Genomic DNA, 14,435 nt, shown 5'->3' with positions numbered 1-14,435 from the left:
CTTTAGGTACTGGAAGAGTGTTACAGAGTCTCTGCTAACGTAACTGGGTATTTGTGTTTGCATTTCTACTAACACCAAATCTGCAATGAGTTGAACATTGTTTTGTACCTTCCTTTTTGTCCAAACACTGAAGGAAGAACCACCTGAGGTGAATTCATACTCTCAAGACACTTTTAAAAGAAGTCCACTTCCGAGTTCACTTGCACGTGTCCTAAGTCAGGTTAACAACCACTACATGAATATAAGTAAAACAGCAACATACAGTACTGTCAAGTAAACAGGAGAAATCCTGACTATATTAAACCAATGGCAAAAGTCCCATTGGCGAAAAGTCAGTGGGGCCAGGATTCCACTCTTCTCTTGTTGATCAAAACAATTTCGCTATTCAGAAGGACTAGACTAGTGACTAGTGCTTCTCAAGAATTTCCTAATGCAACCTACCATGGTGATTCTTAATTGTAGATCCCTCTACAAGTATTCCTTTTTCATTCCATCAAGGTAAACTGTTAACTCACCAAACATACTACAATATAATCAAACAGCATCCACAACAAAGATCTTGCTTTCATCTTAGCAAAAAGCCAGAAGTACAAAAGCTCTCTTTAGCATAGCCTTATCACAGGTCTGAAAATGAATAATTAACCCTCCTTCAACACCCGTTACTGACCACTGATGTTGATATCTGCATTAAAAAGGAATGTTTTGAACCAAGAACTGAAGCGCTTTCTTGGTTTGGCAATGCTGTGTTGCAGAAAGCTTCCCATTTTTCCATGAATCACAAAGTACATACTTGAAACATAGCATGCACCCAAATCCAGAGTAGGCTAACCATGAATAGTATGAACTGAACCTCTTACATTTCTTCACAGGGTTTACAATATACACTGTAACTACACTAACCAAAATGGTCTCATGTACATGCAATTCAATAGCCAGAGAGAATATAGTTACCCACATGAGAATCAATTTTACACTAAACTAGAACAAAGCTGGTTTTAATGTGCTGCAAAGATGACCAAAAATAAAGGCTCCTTTTTTGACATAGATACCAGTTCTTTTCATTTGAAAATATTTGAGAAATCTATTATGATATTGTACAACAAGCATTTTACTCTTGATACCTAATCAAATGACATAATCAAGCAGAACTGGTTACTTTGTTCTCCTCAGACTAGGAAAGTATTGCAACATATTAATTTTGACAATACAGGGCCTTTGTAGGGTCACATGGCACCATAAGAACCTGACTTACTTTTATAAGGGCTTTAAAGATAGAACTATAAGAGCATAAGAAAATCCTATCTGTAACATGCAATATGGCCCTTGCTAGATCTTAACCTCTTATTACCTCATCATATCTGGCTGGACTCTACATTATTCCATAGGATTTCCTTCTTCTCAACAATTTATGGCAGAATGTAATCAGACCCAGGGTATCTAACATAATGTATTCCACTAACTTTAATCTCCTGTGTAACTCCTGTCACATTATCGTCTCCTTTATCAATGACCTGATTCAAATGACAATGTCAGATTATAACTGCATTTAAATAACCCTGAACAGCAACCTAATACCTCTAATGACTACTCTGGTTACAAGAAACCCTCTTTATTTTACAGAAGATGAAAACCAAGAATTACTAAGTTGTATCTATTTAAACAGATTTTAAGATTGGAAGGAAACAGTCTGATCATTTAACCAGACTTTACTCAGAAATGTCCTCTACAAATTCCTATATGTAACTCAAGCATCCATTTATTTCTAAGCTGCTTTCAAGGATGTCACCAGCAATTACTGTTACTTAAAAAACCCTCAGTTTTGACTGAAAAGTTTATTTGAAATAAAAGTGCTAGAAGTACTACATGCTTATCAGTACTCTGACAAAGTTTAAAGATAATAGTGAAAGATTTCTCAGCACAGCTATAAAATTTAATATAGTTCAACACCACATAACTTACATTAAAAAAGACTGTTCATAATATTTATTACCCTCTAGTTGCACTATTTCTGTTCAGCCATCCATTTGAATTGAGGCATCCTTCATCATCCATATACATCAGACCTTCTCTTTGATCTCTAATGGTAAATTTAAAGGCTGAGTAAATGTTCTTTGAAACACAGTGTGGCACAGCTGCTTATTGTTACATAGAAGACAGTAGGTCATTAAAATTGAAACTCAATTAATACAGTGGAACATCCCCCTAATCGCATCCTAACTTTGAAGTAACACCCCTTTCGGTGATATCTCTAATTTACAGTTAAACTAATTTTCTCCAAGTAGAATAACAGTCAAGCTTTGGTTAAGGTCAGAATTAATAAAGTACATCTTTCATCAAAGGACAGAGAGCTACCGGCAGTGCACCCTGCTGCGGTATTTGCCCTTACAATACACAGCAAACATCCCACAGATATGCAGTCTACCACGTTAATCATGTGAAAGCCATGAAGCCTACAGTTCATATCAGTTTGCTGAAGGTTTTTATACTCCTACAAGAAAAGTACTTTAGCATTATTAACTATATTTTTAGTAGTGCTTTAGCGACATTCAAATTAGCAAAGGTGAGCTAAACCTTTTTCTCAAAGTTAACTGAATCAAAACCAGCCTTAGGGATTAAATTCATAGAGATTTTCATTTTTACCTGCCTCCTTACCACCCCTGCGTGTGATTCAGCCAGTGACACCATTAGAAAAAAAAAGAACTATTTTAAAGAATTTTCAAATACGTCAATATCTCAAACTGGTTTGGACTGAAGGGACCCTAAAGCTCATCCAGCTCCACCCCCTTTCCACAGCCAGGGACACCTTCCACTAGTGCAGGTTGCTCCAAGCCCCTGTGTCCAACCTGACCTTGAACACTGCCAGGGATGGGGCAACCACAGCTTCCCTGGGCACCCTGTGCCAACGCCTCAGCATCCTCACAGGGAAGAACTTCCGCCTAAGAGCTCATCTCAATCTCCCCTCTGTCAGGTTAAAGCCATTCCCCTTGTCCTGTTCCTACAGGCCCCTGTCCAAAGCCCCTCTCCAGGTTTCTTACAGGCCCTTTTAGGTACTGTTAGACTGTTACAAGGGCTTCAATGAGCCGTCCCTTCTCCAGGCTGAAGCACCTTGTGTTTGCTTTAATTTACATTTTCCAGCTCAAATCCCAGGTAAAAGCATTAGAGATGTCTGAATCTGCGCACAGGGGCAAGGGAGACATGACTTTATGGACCTTCACTCAACATATGAACGCTAGCTGAACCATTGAACCAGCTTCATGAGCAGACTTAACAGCTGACTGCTCACAAAAACTGGAACTGTCATAAACACGCCTGGTCTCCAAAATGCTCTCATTCTCTAAAAATTCAATACTGATGATGCACAAATTTATAACAGTGTCAGGCATTCAGATTCGGGAAGATGTCACCCTTATTCTCCATCTGAAAAAGCCATCAAGACCATGGGAGCAGGCAATTGATAATGAGCTTTACTACAGCCAGATCTGCTGAAGGTAATCACTCAAAGAAAAAACAAGCCACAAATAAAAGGGAAATTGAAAGACAGTCTACACACCATTGTCTGCCATCCATAACCTAAGACCTTAAAATGCCACTATTTTACTCTCAGGCTGATAAGCAAGGATATAAGCAAAGCCTGCTGAGAAACATACTGTGCCCCACACTCTCTAAACCCCAGCCTCTCCAACCACATCTATCTCCAAGTCTCGTGATCCAGAAACCCAGATGCAGTGAAAACTGCCCGGAGTCGCAGTGTACTGGATCTGGTTGTGTACTATGTGTTCCCTGAAGTTCAAGAGCTCTCTCTCAAGTTAGCGTAGTTTAATCTCAGGGAATTACTCCTTAAATGCAGTGTAGCAAAAAACAAAGAAATAATTTATCAGGAAGGACATCCACAGCTCTCTGGAACTTGCAACCCAAGAAAATGTTAGCTTACAATAACAGTCATTTTAAGCTTTATCATATAGTTACATATTATAGAAATAATCTAGTGTAGAATTTGTCATGCTTAGACTAAGACCAAAGGCAACTTTAGCTTTAAAAGTTAAAGCCACTCTTGTACCTACTAAAGTTATGAGACCTTTAAAACTTCTTTTTTTGTTGTTTCAAAAAAGCGTTTCTTTGGGGAACTTTTCTGTGTGCAACTCAAAACCAGCTGTGCTTCACAAGGAAAAACTTTTCCAAGAGCCTGGCTCTCAGCAGATTTTTGGCAAATCTATTTGAAAAATTGAAAAGTGGGGGTCTGAGCCAAACCTTACTGAAGTCTATGGAAAAACTCCCATAGATTTCATCAGGGTTGGATTGGGCTCTAAAAAAGTCTGAAGTAATTGAAAAATCAGTTCTGCATGGACAAAATATGAAATTTTCACTAGGTTTAGATTTATTAGACTCCCTTATGGCAATGTGGAAGAGCAAATACATTTTAAGTGGTGTTAGTGATGTACATACAGCTTTGCACTGGTAATTCACCACAGAGTTCCACAGACTCATACACGTTTACTTACAGCATGTACGTAACAAAAATTATGAAATCAACCAACATACACAGACACCTTTACCTCATTTTAAAAAGACCTGAATATTTAGAAAACATTAATAATGTTATAGCTCAAGCAATTTGCTGTTTCTTCAATTGAGAATCAAAGAAAATGTGAAGAGTTTCCCTTCTAAAGCTGTAAGCCAAATTCAGTGATAATACAAAAAAAAAAAAAAAGATGCAAATAACTATCTCATTGTGAGCACACTGGCTCAGAACAGCTCAGAATAATGTAACACTAGCAATTTCAGCTAAGATGTGTCCAGTTTATGGCAGTGTAAGAGAAAACTCAGGTTTACTCAACCTAAATGTGACAGAAAAAAAAGCAAAGTAGCAAATGCAAAACAAATCAGTTGTGGTACCTGAAATAAAGGCCACAACATCTCCCAGTATTTAAACAGTTGCATCTCTGCTGACTAAAGGATGCTACTTCCAGTCAGAAGAAAATTAATAAGCCATTAACCTTTACACATTCTGGCTTAAGCTATATATCATATTAAAAGAAATACTTAACAATCCACTTAAGACAAATGTTGCACACACATAGAAAAGTAAGGGAAAAAAAGGAAATGATCCCAAAGAACCCAATGTCAGCATTTTAAGAGAGAAGAGATGACTTGGAAATTATTTTCCACCACCCCCTCCCATCCCTCTGTAAATTCTTCCCCCCAGTACCTTTTTGTGGATGGGTATGCTTTTCTGTGGCTGTACTTGGGAAAAGTAGACAGTCACTGTAATTTCATTGTGGTCTTTATCTAGATAGGGACTGGAAATCAGAAGTAATGTCATCTACACTGCAGAGTTAATTATGCTCCTCAAATGCCCATGGCTCAAGTACAAATACCAGTGCACTCCGTCAGACAGGCTGCTCTTGAAGTACCACAGGAAATGAAAACTTAAAGGAACCAAGGGAAACCTGGTAAGTGAAAATCCAAGTATGACTGGACATGTAAGACTGACTCCCTATTAATAGCATACATTAAAGACAAGGATTATGCTATATTATTAAAGGTTGGCTTTATTTAAAAATAGATTACATCATCCGCTACAGCCTCTTAAAATAACTATTTAGGTTTTACTTTTTCACTTGCTACTATTGAGTCATCTGAACTAGAAGGTCAGAGGCTGTATGCTTCGTCCTTTAAGCAACACTTTTTCCATAGTTTTAAGAAATTAGCTTCTAAGTGCAGATTTCAGAAGCTTATTTCTCCTTGTGGTCTCCCAAGGACTCAAACAACTCAGAAAATAAAGCCCAGTGACAAGCACAATCATTAGGGGAAATTCTTTCAACTGACAATTATTTTCACCAAAAGCTTACCTCAACATTATGAATCATTTGTGACCACTTATACATAAGTGGGACATATTAAAATTTAATGGATTTTGATGCAAAGAGCCAGCAATAGGATTGTGCTCACAAAGGCACTAATGTGTTGATCCTGTGCTTAGATGAGGCAAGTTGGAATTGCAACACTGCCAGCTACATTTCATAGTACAACAAATGAATGAATCCCAAATCTCAAGCGGGATTTCTTTTTTATTCATTATGCATGACATTTTCCTCTTTAAATTATTCATTTTTTTGAAGAAATGTTACGGCTTTAGCCTTCTTAACCTTTGTACTCCTTCCCTCTGTGGTTTTTGCCAGCTGTAATATCAGTTGAGATGGGGAGATTTTCTAAACAACATAATAAAAACATTTTCACAACCCTGCACACAAGCATGTCTTGTTACACTTCCATCTTATTCTGCCCCTTCTTACAACACTGGAATCTGGAAATGTCCTGAAAAAAAAACAAATACGTGTTTTCTATCAGTATCTTTTTTTCAATAAAAAGAAATTAATACCAATGCTTTACCATTGTTCACGTAATCCCTGAAAATTAACCAGAGAACTATCATTTGAGTCCAGGAGGGTGATGAAATTTGACTGAATTTGTTAAAATTAAAGACCACCTCTGACATTCTGCCTCATTCTCTTCCCATGTCTGATCTTCAGATTTTGATTTTTAAATGTCTTCATCTGCCCATGCAGAATGATAAAGAACAGGCCGCAAGGCAAGCTGGCTCTCCCCAGTCTATTAATGTGCAATCTGTGTTTTAACAATAAAACACAAAACTATATGTAGGAGCTACAATGCAAGACTGCAAGGCCTGTTTGAATCCTATTTATGCACAGGTGTTAGTTATTGGCTCATAGGATGACCTTGGGAAAGTAATTTAATTTCTCTACTGTTTAATTTTTCTTTCCACAGAAATAAATTACTGAAGATACTAAAACAATAGAATAAAAGTTTGAAAGAGAAAAGAAAGACACAACAGAAAAGTTACAGAGAGTAAAGATTCCCATCAGAGAGACCAACAGTCATTGTTTCTGGCTCCACCAAGCTATTCTTAAGCTTTTCTTGAGCAACCACAGATCTTATTACTGTAAGCACTCCCAAAATTCTCCCTAATGATTTGCTACTCCCCTTCCTTTTCACTACATCAGCTTTATGGGGCAAGGGACATATTTTAATCTCAAAAATAGAACCCAAATAATTAGTTTAAGATTTTTGATATGTTACTATTTGCTTATTTCTAGACTTTTCTATTAAGATAGAACTGTTCCTTGTGAACAGCTGATACATTTCTGCAAAAATACTTTATATGTGGAGTACTAGAAGTCACATTAAAGCTGCAGCACCGTATCATGTCCCATTATACACCGTATCATGGCTCATTATTAGCTGGCATGACACAGTGGAACAGAAGTGCACGACAATGCTGAGGGCTGCAACAGTTATGGCAACTTCTTATCATCATTCTTACATGATTATCATCTGCAATTAGAGGGAAAGAAGAAAGTTATGTTTAAACTGGCACAACAGCTCAGCCATTCAGGGCTGCACAAATTGGATACAGAAGTACACAATGATCACACTGTTCACAGCTTCAGTCTCCATTATGCCTTTGTTAAACCTTGCTAAAATCTCTTTGCCGGATAGATCCACACTCATACCACAGGATTTAATCTGCAGTTACTGCTTCAGGACACCCAGAAAAAGGGTCTTCTACCCTTTTATTGCTACATAATATTTACGCCCTTGGGTGGCTAGTGATAGCGCTACCATGCTCCAACTATCACAGTGAAGAAATTGTGCATATATTTGCATGGACATCAAAAGGGCACAGTATGGAGAAGAAAACCAGTGAAGTAGATGGATAGAGGAGAAATGCAAAAAATAACTGAGGCAAATCAGTGAAAACCAAACAAACCAGAGCCATCCCAGAATGGTCTGGGTTGGAAGGGACCTTAAAGATCATCTAGTTCCAACCCCAGGCTGGTAGCCTTACTAGAAGGAAGAACTACAAAAATAGAACGTATACTTTTTACCAAATGCCTGTTTGCTTTAAGGCACCAATGAAAAGTATGGGAAGTCTGAACAACCTGATACAGTGGATGATGGATCTGTGTTGGTTTTAATTCAAGCAGTACACAACTTTTCACAGAGAAACCTTTATCTGGGCATGGGAACCCCAGCTTCTTCAGGCAAAACAAAAACAACATGTACTTGTTAAAATGCAAACATATGTTAACTTCAGATTCAGATAAATATGTCTGTAAGTTTTAAGCAATTATGAAAATGAAGGTTCGTGAATGTGATATTTTAGTGATACAGGGCTATACTTCCAGCAAACAAAAAAAAAAATCTAAATGCAGAGTTCAGTCTTTTTGCAGCATAGAATCACAGAATCATAGAACAGCTATGGTTGGAAAGGACCTTAAGATCATCAGTTCAAACCCCCCTGCCATGGGCAGGGACACCTCACACTAAACCATGTCACCCAAGGCTCTGTCCAACTTGGCCTTGAACACTGCCAGGGATGGAGCATTCACAACTTCCTTGGGCAACCCATTCCAGTGCCTCACCACCCTAACAGTAAAGAACTTCTTCCTTATATCCAGTCTAAACTCCCCCTGTTTAAGTTTTAGTATCTCATACATTAAAAATTGCTTTTTCACTCTTATTAAATAACCCACTTCCTGAGGGAATCGGTCCTTCCAGGTACTTTACTGACCAACCTGTATGATTTTACGGAAGCTAGTAAAGATGAGTTCAGAGTTTTCATTGCAACAGCTGAAGTGAGTTAACATCAACTGCGTATTTAAGGACCTGCGCCAACAAATCCATAGGAATGAGTTGGCTTGCAGTGTTTGTAAGTGTACTTTAAAGGTCTCTGGGTACATTTAAGAAAAAAGTTCTCAGCAAACTGACTTCCAATGAGAAATAGGCACTTTTATTAAGGTTTAGATTCCTGAGATCACAGATACCCACCAATGTCCTCTGGACATTTTTGTAAATGGTAGCGTCTCATGAAATATTTGAAACAGGTGAGGAAAACTACAAAAAAGATGGGTAAATGCTGAATGTCTTTCGGGTAATGATATTTTCCATTGACCTCAGTGGACTCAGTTCCATTCATCAGTACTGACCAGTCTTCAGGTTTACAAAATCCTTATAGGTAACTTGTAGCAGGCGTTCTGAATAAAACTTTCCTTTCGCTTTTCCTCACACATATTTAACAATTATTGCTTAAAAGCTCTATGGATACCCAATATATTTAAACTAAGGAAAAAAAAAACACAACAAAACAATCTAAAATCATTATTTCAAGGGTTGCTAAGGGAAAAAGTAGTTTATTGCTACAGGAAACCTATGGAAAATATATTAAGCAAGAATCACATTTCATAATGGACTATAGTCTTCAGTGGAGATAAGCAACACTGGACTTATGTCACATCTGTGAGATAAAAAACTATACTGGCAATTTTTAATACACTTCTCTGCACCAGCATGGGGGGCTATGCAAAGCTATCAGTTTACCGTCATCTCAGGCTAATAATACTTAGTTTCCAGGAAAAGTTTTCCAGTAGTCATCCCATGATTTTCAGCATATCTGCTGGTAGTTCAAAGTCTTGTCTAGTCCTTGGTGCTGACTTCCGTGCCTTCTTCAGACTGCTCAGTTACTTTGGAGCAATTTTAAACTACATGGTTCTAACTTCTCCAGGCAAAAAAATCATTGTAGTTGCTTCTGAGACACATTACCATGACAGTGAGTACAAATAGCAAGTACTACATTTTGCAAAACATTCTGTGTTAAAGTCCACACTATGAAGCCTGAGAATGCCCGAGTTATACTGCTTGTTTCCCTCTCCTAATGACCAACAAAGATTTGATAATTAACAGTCTAAGAAAGGAATGTGCAACAACCAGAATCCTATTTTTACAGATAGCACAAACTAGTAATAATCTTTCTTGACAGCACACTCTGTGTACCAAGGACTTTGCAGCAAAGTTTATGTCTAATACATATATAAAAATGAATGTTGCTCTTCCAGGAACTACAATCCACATGTTTTTCTAATTAGTCCTGACATTCTCCTCAAGTTTAGTAGCACGTAAACAGAATGTTCCTTAAGGAATATGACACATTCTGCTGAATCCCAGTTTTCCAGTTAAGAACACAGCTCCAAAATGGACTCATGGATATCACAACACAATTTTGAAAACAGGTTTTTATAAGCTTATGCAAGAAATAACAAAAAGTAGAAAAAATCTGTCTTCCAAAGCATGACTTTGAATACATTATTGGTGCATATGTATATTTAATGTGGTAAAGCAATTTGTCTTTCAAGTTAGCATTTACCCCTTCAGAATCTGAGTGACAGAATCATAATTATACAAAGCAAAATTATGATCAACTTGGCGAATTAAAGCTATGAAGACAAAGTGTTAAGTCACATATATACTACCATGTTTAGGAAACTAATACCATGTATCTAAATAGAGAATGAGATACATCTGTTAAGGTAACAATTGGATAGGAAAGGGTCTGGCAACTGAGATGGAGCACAGTATAGCAGGGTATACTCCCTGCTACAGATGAAAGGAAAAACACTCCACTTTGGAAAACAATCAGTAAGAACTGAAAATGAGATAATTTAGTCACTATTAGTATAAAAGAAAAAGTCACTGAGGGGATGTACTAAAAACTTTCCAAAGCTTTAAACATTACAGAGAATATCATTAATTGCCACTTCTACCTTCAATACTCACACTAAACCAGTTTGATTTGCAGAAAAGACAATGCACATGAAATAATAGAAAAATCTTTCAGTAAGGACATGGGTAAGGCAATACTGCAAATAGAGCTCCAGCAGTACCTTAGAACAGTTTAGGAGGGAAGCAACCTTAAAGCTTATCCACTTCCAACCCCCTGACACAAGCAGGGATACCTTCTACTAGAGCAGGTTGCTCCCGTCCAACCTGGCCTTGAACACTGGCCAGGGAAGGGGCAGCCACAGCTTCTCAACCAGACTGACACCTAAACAGATCTCCAATTAGCAACAGCTGACACATCAGAGCAATCCTGCAAAACACACAAGATATTATGAGACCTTTAAAACCACAGAATTAATTCATTGCAGGTCATCAGGATTTATGCTGTAAGTTCTTGCACCCATTAAATTCAATATGTGACAACCTGGGTGGTGTGCTTCACCTTTCCCTGGCACTGACCCACACTTTGGGTTGGCACTGCTCCCTAAGCCCCTCACTGTTCCTCTCATCCAACCGTTTACGTGTTGCCAAAGTCAACACAGTGCATGATACAGCCTGATGTGGCTCTCACTTGCAATTATATTTAGCTAATGATTCTGATTAACTTTTAATCATCCTCATAAGAACATTTTACATACTGGAAAACTATCACATCCCTTCTCAATCTTCTCTTCCTTTTTCCCTTAGAATAAACAAAAATAAAAATTGTTTCATTTATACCTTTTGTGTTCTTCTCTGAACTCTATTCAGTTTCTCTAAGTTCTTCTGTTAAATTCTGTTACCCTGTAATTTTAACTGAATCTTTCTCCTGAAGAATACAAAGAAATAATTATGTATCTCCTCATTAAAAGTCATATTACTACATCCCAAACTTGGAATTCACCTTTAATGGGATCATGTTGCTGACTTTTCTTCAGTTGCAAGCACACTATAACCCCCAGGAGTCTATTCAATGGCAACCATGCTTATGTTTGTCTGATTCTTGCTTTAGCTAGAGTCCTTTGCCCTTGTTTCAGCTGATCACCTCTTACTAGCTTCAGATCATTTCTCTAATTTATCAAGATCTACTACTGCTCTTTCAATACACTTGAAACTACTGCTAGCTTGCTACAGAACCACAATTTTAGCACTGATGCTCCATATTCCATCACAGAAACCATTAAGGAAAATAATAAACAAACCCAGGCCCAGCAGAGACCATGGCACACAGCTAACATATACACTTGGATAAACTACGAATACTAATAGCTATCTTCTAAGGGGCATGTTTCAAGTAGTTGCACACCTGAAGATAATCATCAGCTTTTCAGTGTGGCTTCAGACAGCTTCTCTAGATTTCAGGGTACCCTATCTCAAACATATCAAATATACCTTCTAGAAATCCAGATTACTGCTATAGTGCTGCAATGCCAGAAGGGTTCTAGGCACTTTTAAATGCATTTCTAAAAGTTGGTTGCTATAGAAAAAGGAGTCTCCACTGTTAAGAAAAAGAATAGTTTTTAAAAAAGTGGCACTGAACAAATTCCTCAAGGTAATGACAGTTACACTATTGAACAATTATGGGACCATTTTTGGCTTGAGACTGAGATAAAACTTGGATTTAGTATTACCTTAATATTAACTTATTTTACTGCTCAGCAACACAACCAGTGTTTGGTTTCCACAACCAGTGAAAACTGTTAACACAATCAAATGTGCATACTTTTTAGTTTCAATATACAAATACGTATTGTGAATTGTGAACATGTACCTCATGCCTCACCTGGCATGACAGCAGCTTGCTGAGTGGCTGAGTCTGTACTTAAGGAAAGGCGACCACCTTTGGCCAATCTATCACAGAAGAGGGTGATGTTCTTCTTCAGTCTGCTGGTATCTTTGGGCATGCACAACTGGCTGCTGAGAGACAGAGCCTGCTCCTTAGAGCTCTTTGACAAACAAGTTCGTAACAAGTAAGAAATGGCAGCATCCACAGTTTCTTCCCAACCCTGGGTTAAAGAAAAGGAAGATTAGGTGACTATAATATGATATAGCATTATTAAAAAATAAAGTAACAAATCAAGGACTAAAAATTTGAAAATGATAGCAATACATTAAATATAATTTAATGTTTAGCAAGTGTCAAGAAATCCCAGTTCTTCAGCTTGTACAAGAAAAAACTGAAATACTTCCCATTCCAGATTTAAGATTGACAAAGAAATATCATTTATATGGATAGTATGTGACATAACAGTTAAATTCAATAGTTGTACTAATAACAAAACCAGAAGTTCCTAGATGCAACATTTAGAATTAAGAGCAGAACTGAGATGTAAATACAGATATAATATGTGGTATATAACATTACGCTGATCATATGTCAAAGCCAGGGAAAAAAAGTCAAAAACATATTATAAATTCTTTGGAATCACTGTCTAAGATTCTGACAATATGCCAATGGTAGAGAACATCATGACTGCAACCAAAAGCTGCAGATACTCAGCATCCATTTATCAGATTAATTAACTTTTAATTATGATACCCACAGCATTAGCAGAGATGTGTCAGTGCTCTGATAAGCTGCTACTTAGATTTCTGAGAGCATCACGTCAAGCTGTAAACATTTATAAGACACCAGTTTAATAATTAGTTAAGTCAGAACATGCAGCTACCTAAGGAAAAGCTTTCAGGAGGAAAAGCTATATTCAGTGTCACATTCAATATACATATTGCCACAAAATTCTTTACTCCTGCAAATAACACTCAGTAAAGACAAGAAAGTTTCTTTCCCTGAGGCAGCTTGACAAACACCTTTAAAATGGTTCAAGTTTGTAATCTCTACTATGGTTTTCAGTGACATGAACAAATCAAAGATGTTTCTTCAAGTAAGAATCCTGGATAGCAAAAGTATTTACCTTTTGTGCAAGGTTATTAGGTTAATATGTAAAATCTAATACATGACATCTATCTCATTCTGCAGTATGCAATGCAGAACTGACTCATCTGGATGGATTCTCTAATCTTAAATTACAGTCTATGATAAGATTATGTCATTAATCCAAAATTCCTGTAATTAATGAACCTGCAAGGCACTCACAAAGCCCGATCGTGTCTTTTCATGACAATGTTATAGTGCTTGGACAGATTTAGTAACTAATACAGGGCTTTCTGGTCTGCTAACCTCAGGACTTGTAACATCTCTCAGCATTCAACTACCTGTATAAGCAAATTTTATGTGCTGCCTACATGTGGAAGTACTATTTAGTTGCTATAGTATTAGTGTAGTATCTGCTCTCTCAACACTCCTGATTGGTTGGGACTTACTTTGGCAATAGTCTTTCCTGACTGTGGAAGTATTTGAGGCTACAGTCCGGAATCCCCCCAGCTCTATCTGGTGCTAAGGTAATGGATACCAAGATAGCAATTTAGGCATTAAAAAAAAAAAAAAAAAAATAAAACTCAAGTATTCAGTTGTAATTAATACAAACCCAGAGCCTTTTTGTTTTTAAGCTCTTTCTATGACACATTCTAACACCCAGTTGAACAGCAAAATCACCTACCTATCCAAATTTTCATGACTGGGTAGGCATAGCATTTGAAACAATGATGGTGTAAACCCTGTTGGAGTCCACTGTCAAACAAATAAGGTTTATGAAGTTCTTTAACTAGGTAGCTATGGCTTTGGTGAAGGCTAGGGTACTGCTTTTGACACAAAGAAGCAAAGGCCACCCTTCCTGACCTTGCTACCTCCTAAGAAAAGGTTCAGGTATATGCTCACTAGTGGTCAAGTACATCCAAAACCACAGTCACAGGCATCTCATCTT

The 14,435-nt window shown here is 37.4% G+C and overlaps 1 protein-coding gene across 5 annotated transcripts in view; it reads right to left on the bottom strand.

The window, feature by feature from the left end:
* The window catches only part of BBS9 (Bardet-Biedl syndrome 9), a 260,226-nt gene that overhangs the window by 120,405 nt on the left and 125,386 nt on the right, over positions 1 to 14,435 (bottom strand). For all 5 annotated transcript variants that reach the window (XM_061359380.1, XM_061359383.1, XM_061359382.1 and 2 more), the window contains exon 20: positions 12,398 to 12,620. In XM_061359380.1, coding sequence (XP_061215364.1) covers positions 12,398 to 12,620 — 223 coding nt within the window. The remainder of the gene's footprint in view (positions 1 to 12,397; positions 12,621 to 14,435) is intronic.

The sequence above is a fragment of the Neopsephotus bourkii genome, unplaced genomic scaffold (assembly GCF_033783945.1).
Source record: "Neopsephotus bourkii isolate Nb327-2 ecotype Australia unplaced genomic scaffold, CSIRO-AGI_Nbou_v1 NB_973, whole genome shotgun sequence".
NCBI classification, from domain to species: Eukaryota; Metazoa; Chordata; class Aves; order Psittaciformes; family Psittacidae; genus Neopsephotus; species Neopsephotus bourkii.
Note: the sequence above shows the minus strand (reverse complement) of the source record. Positions and strands in the feature narration are given on the sequence as shown.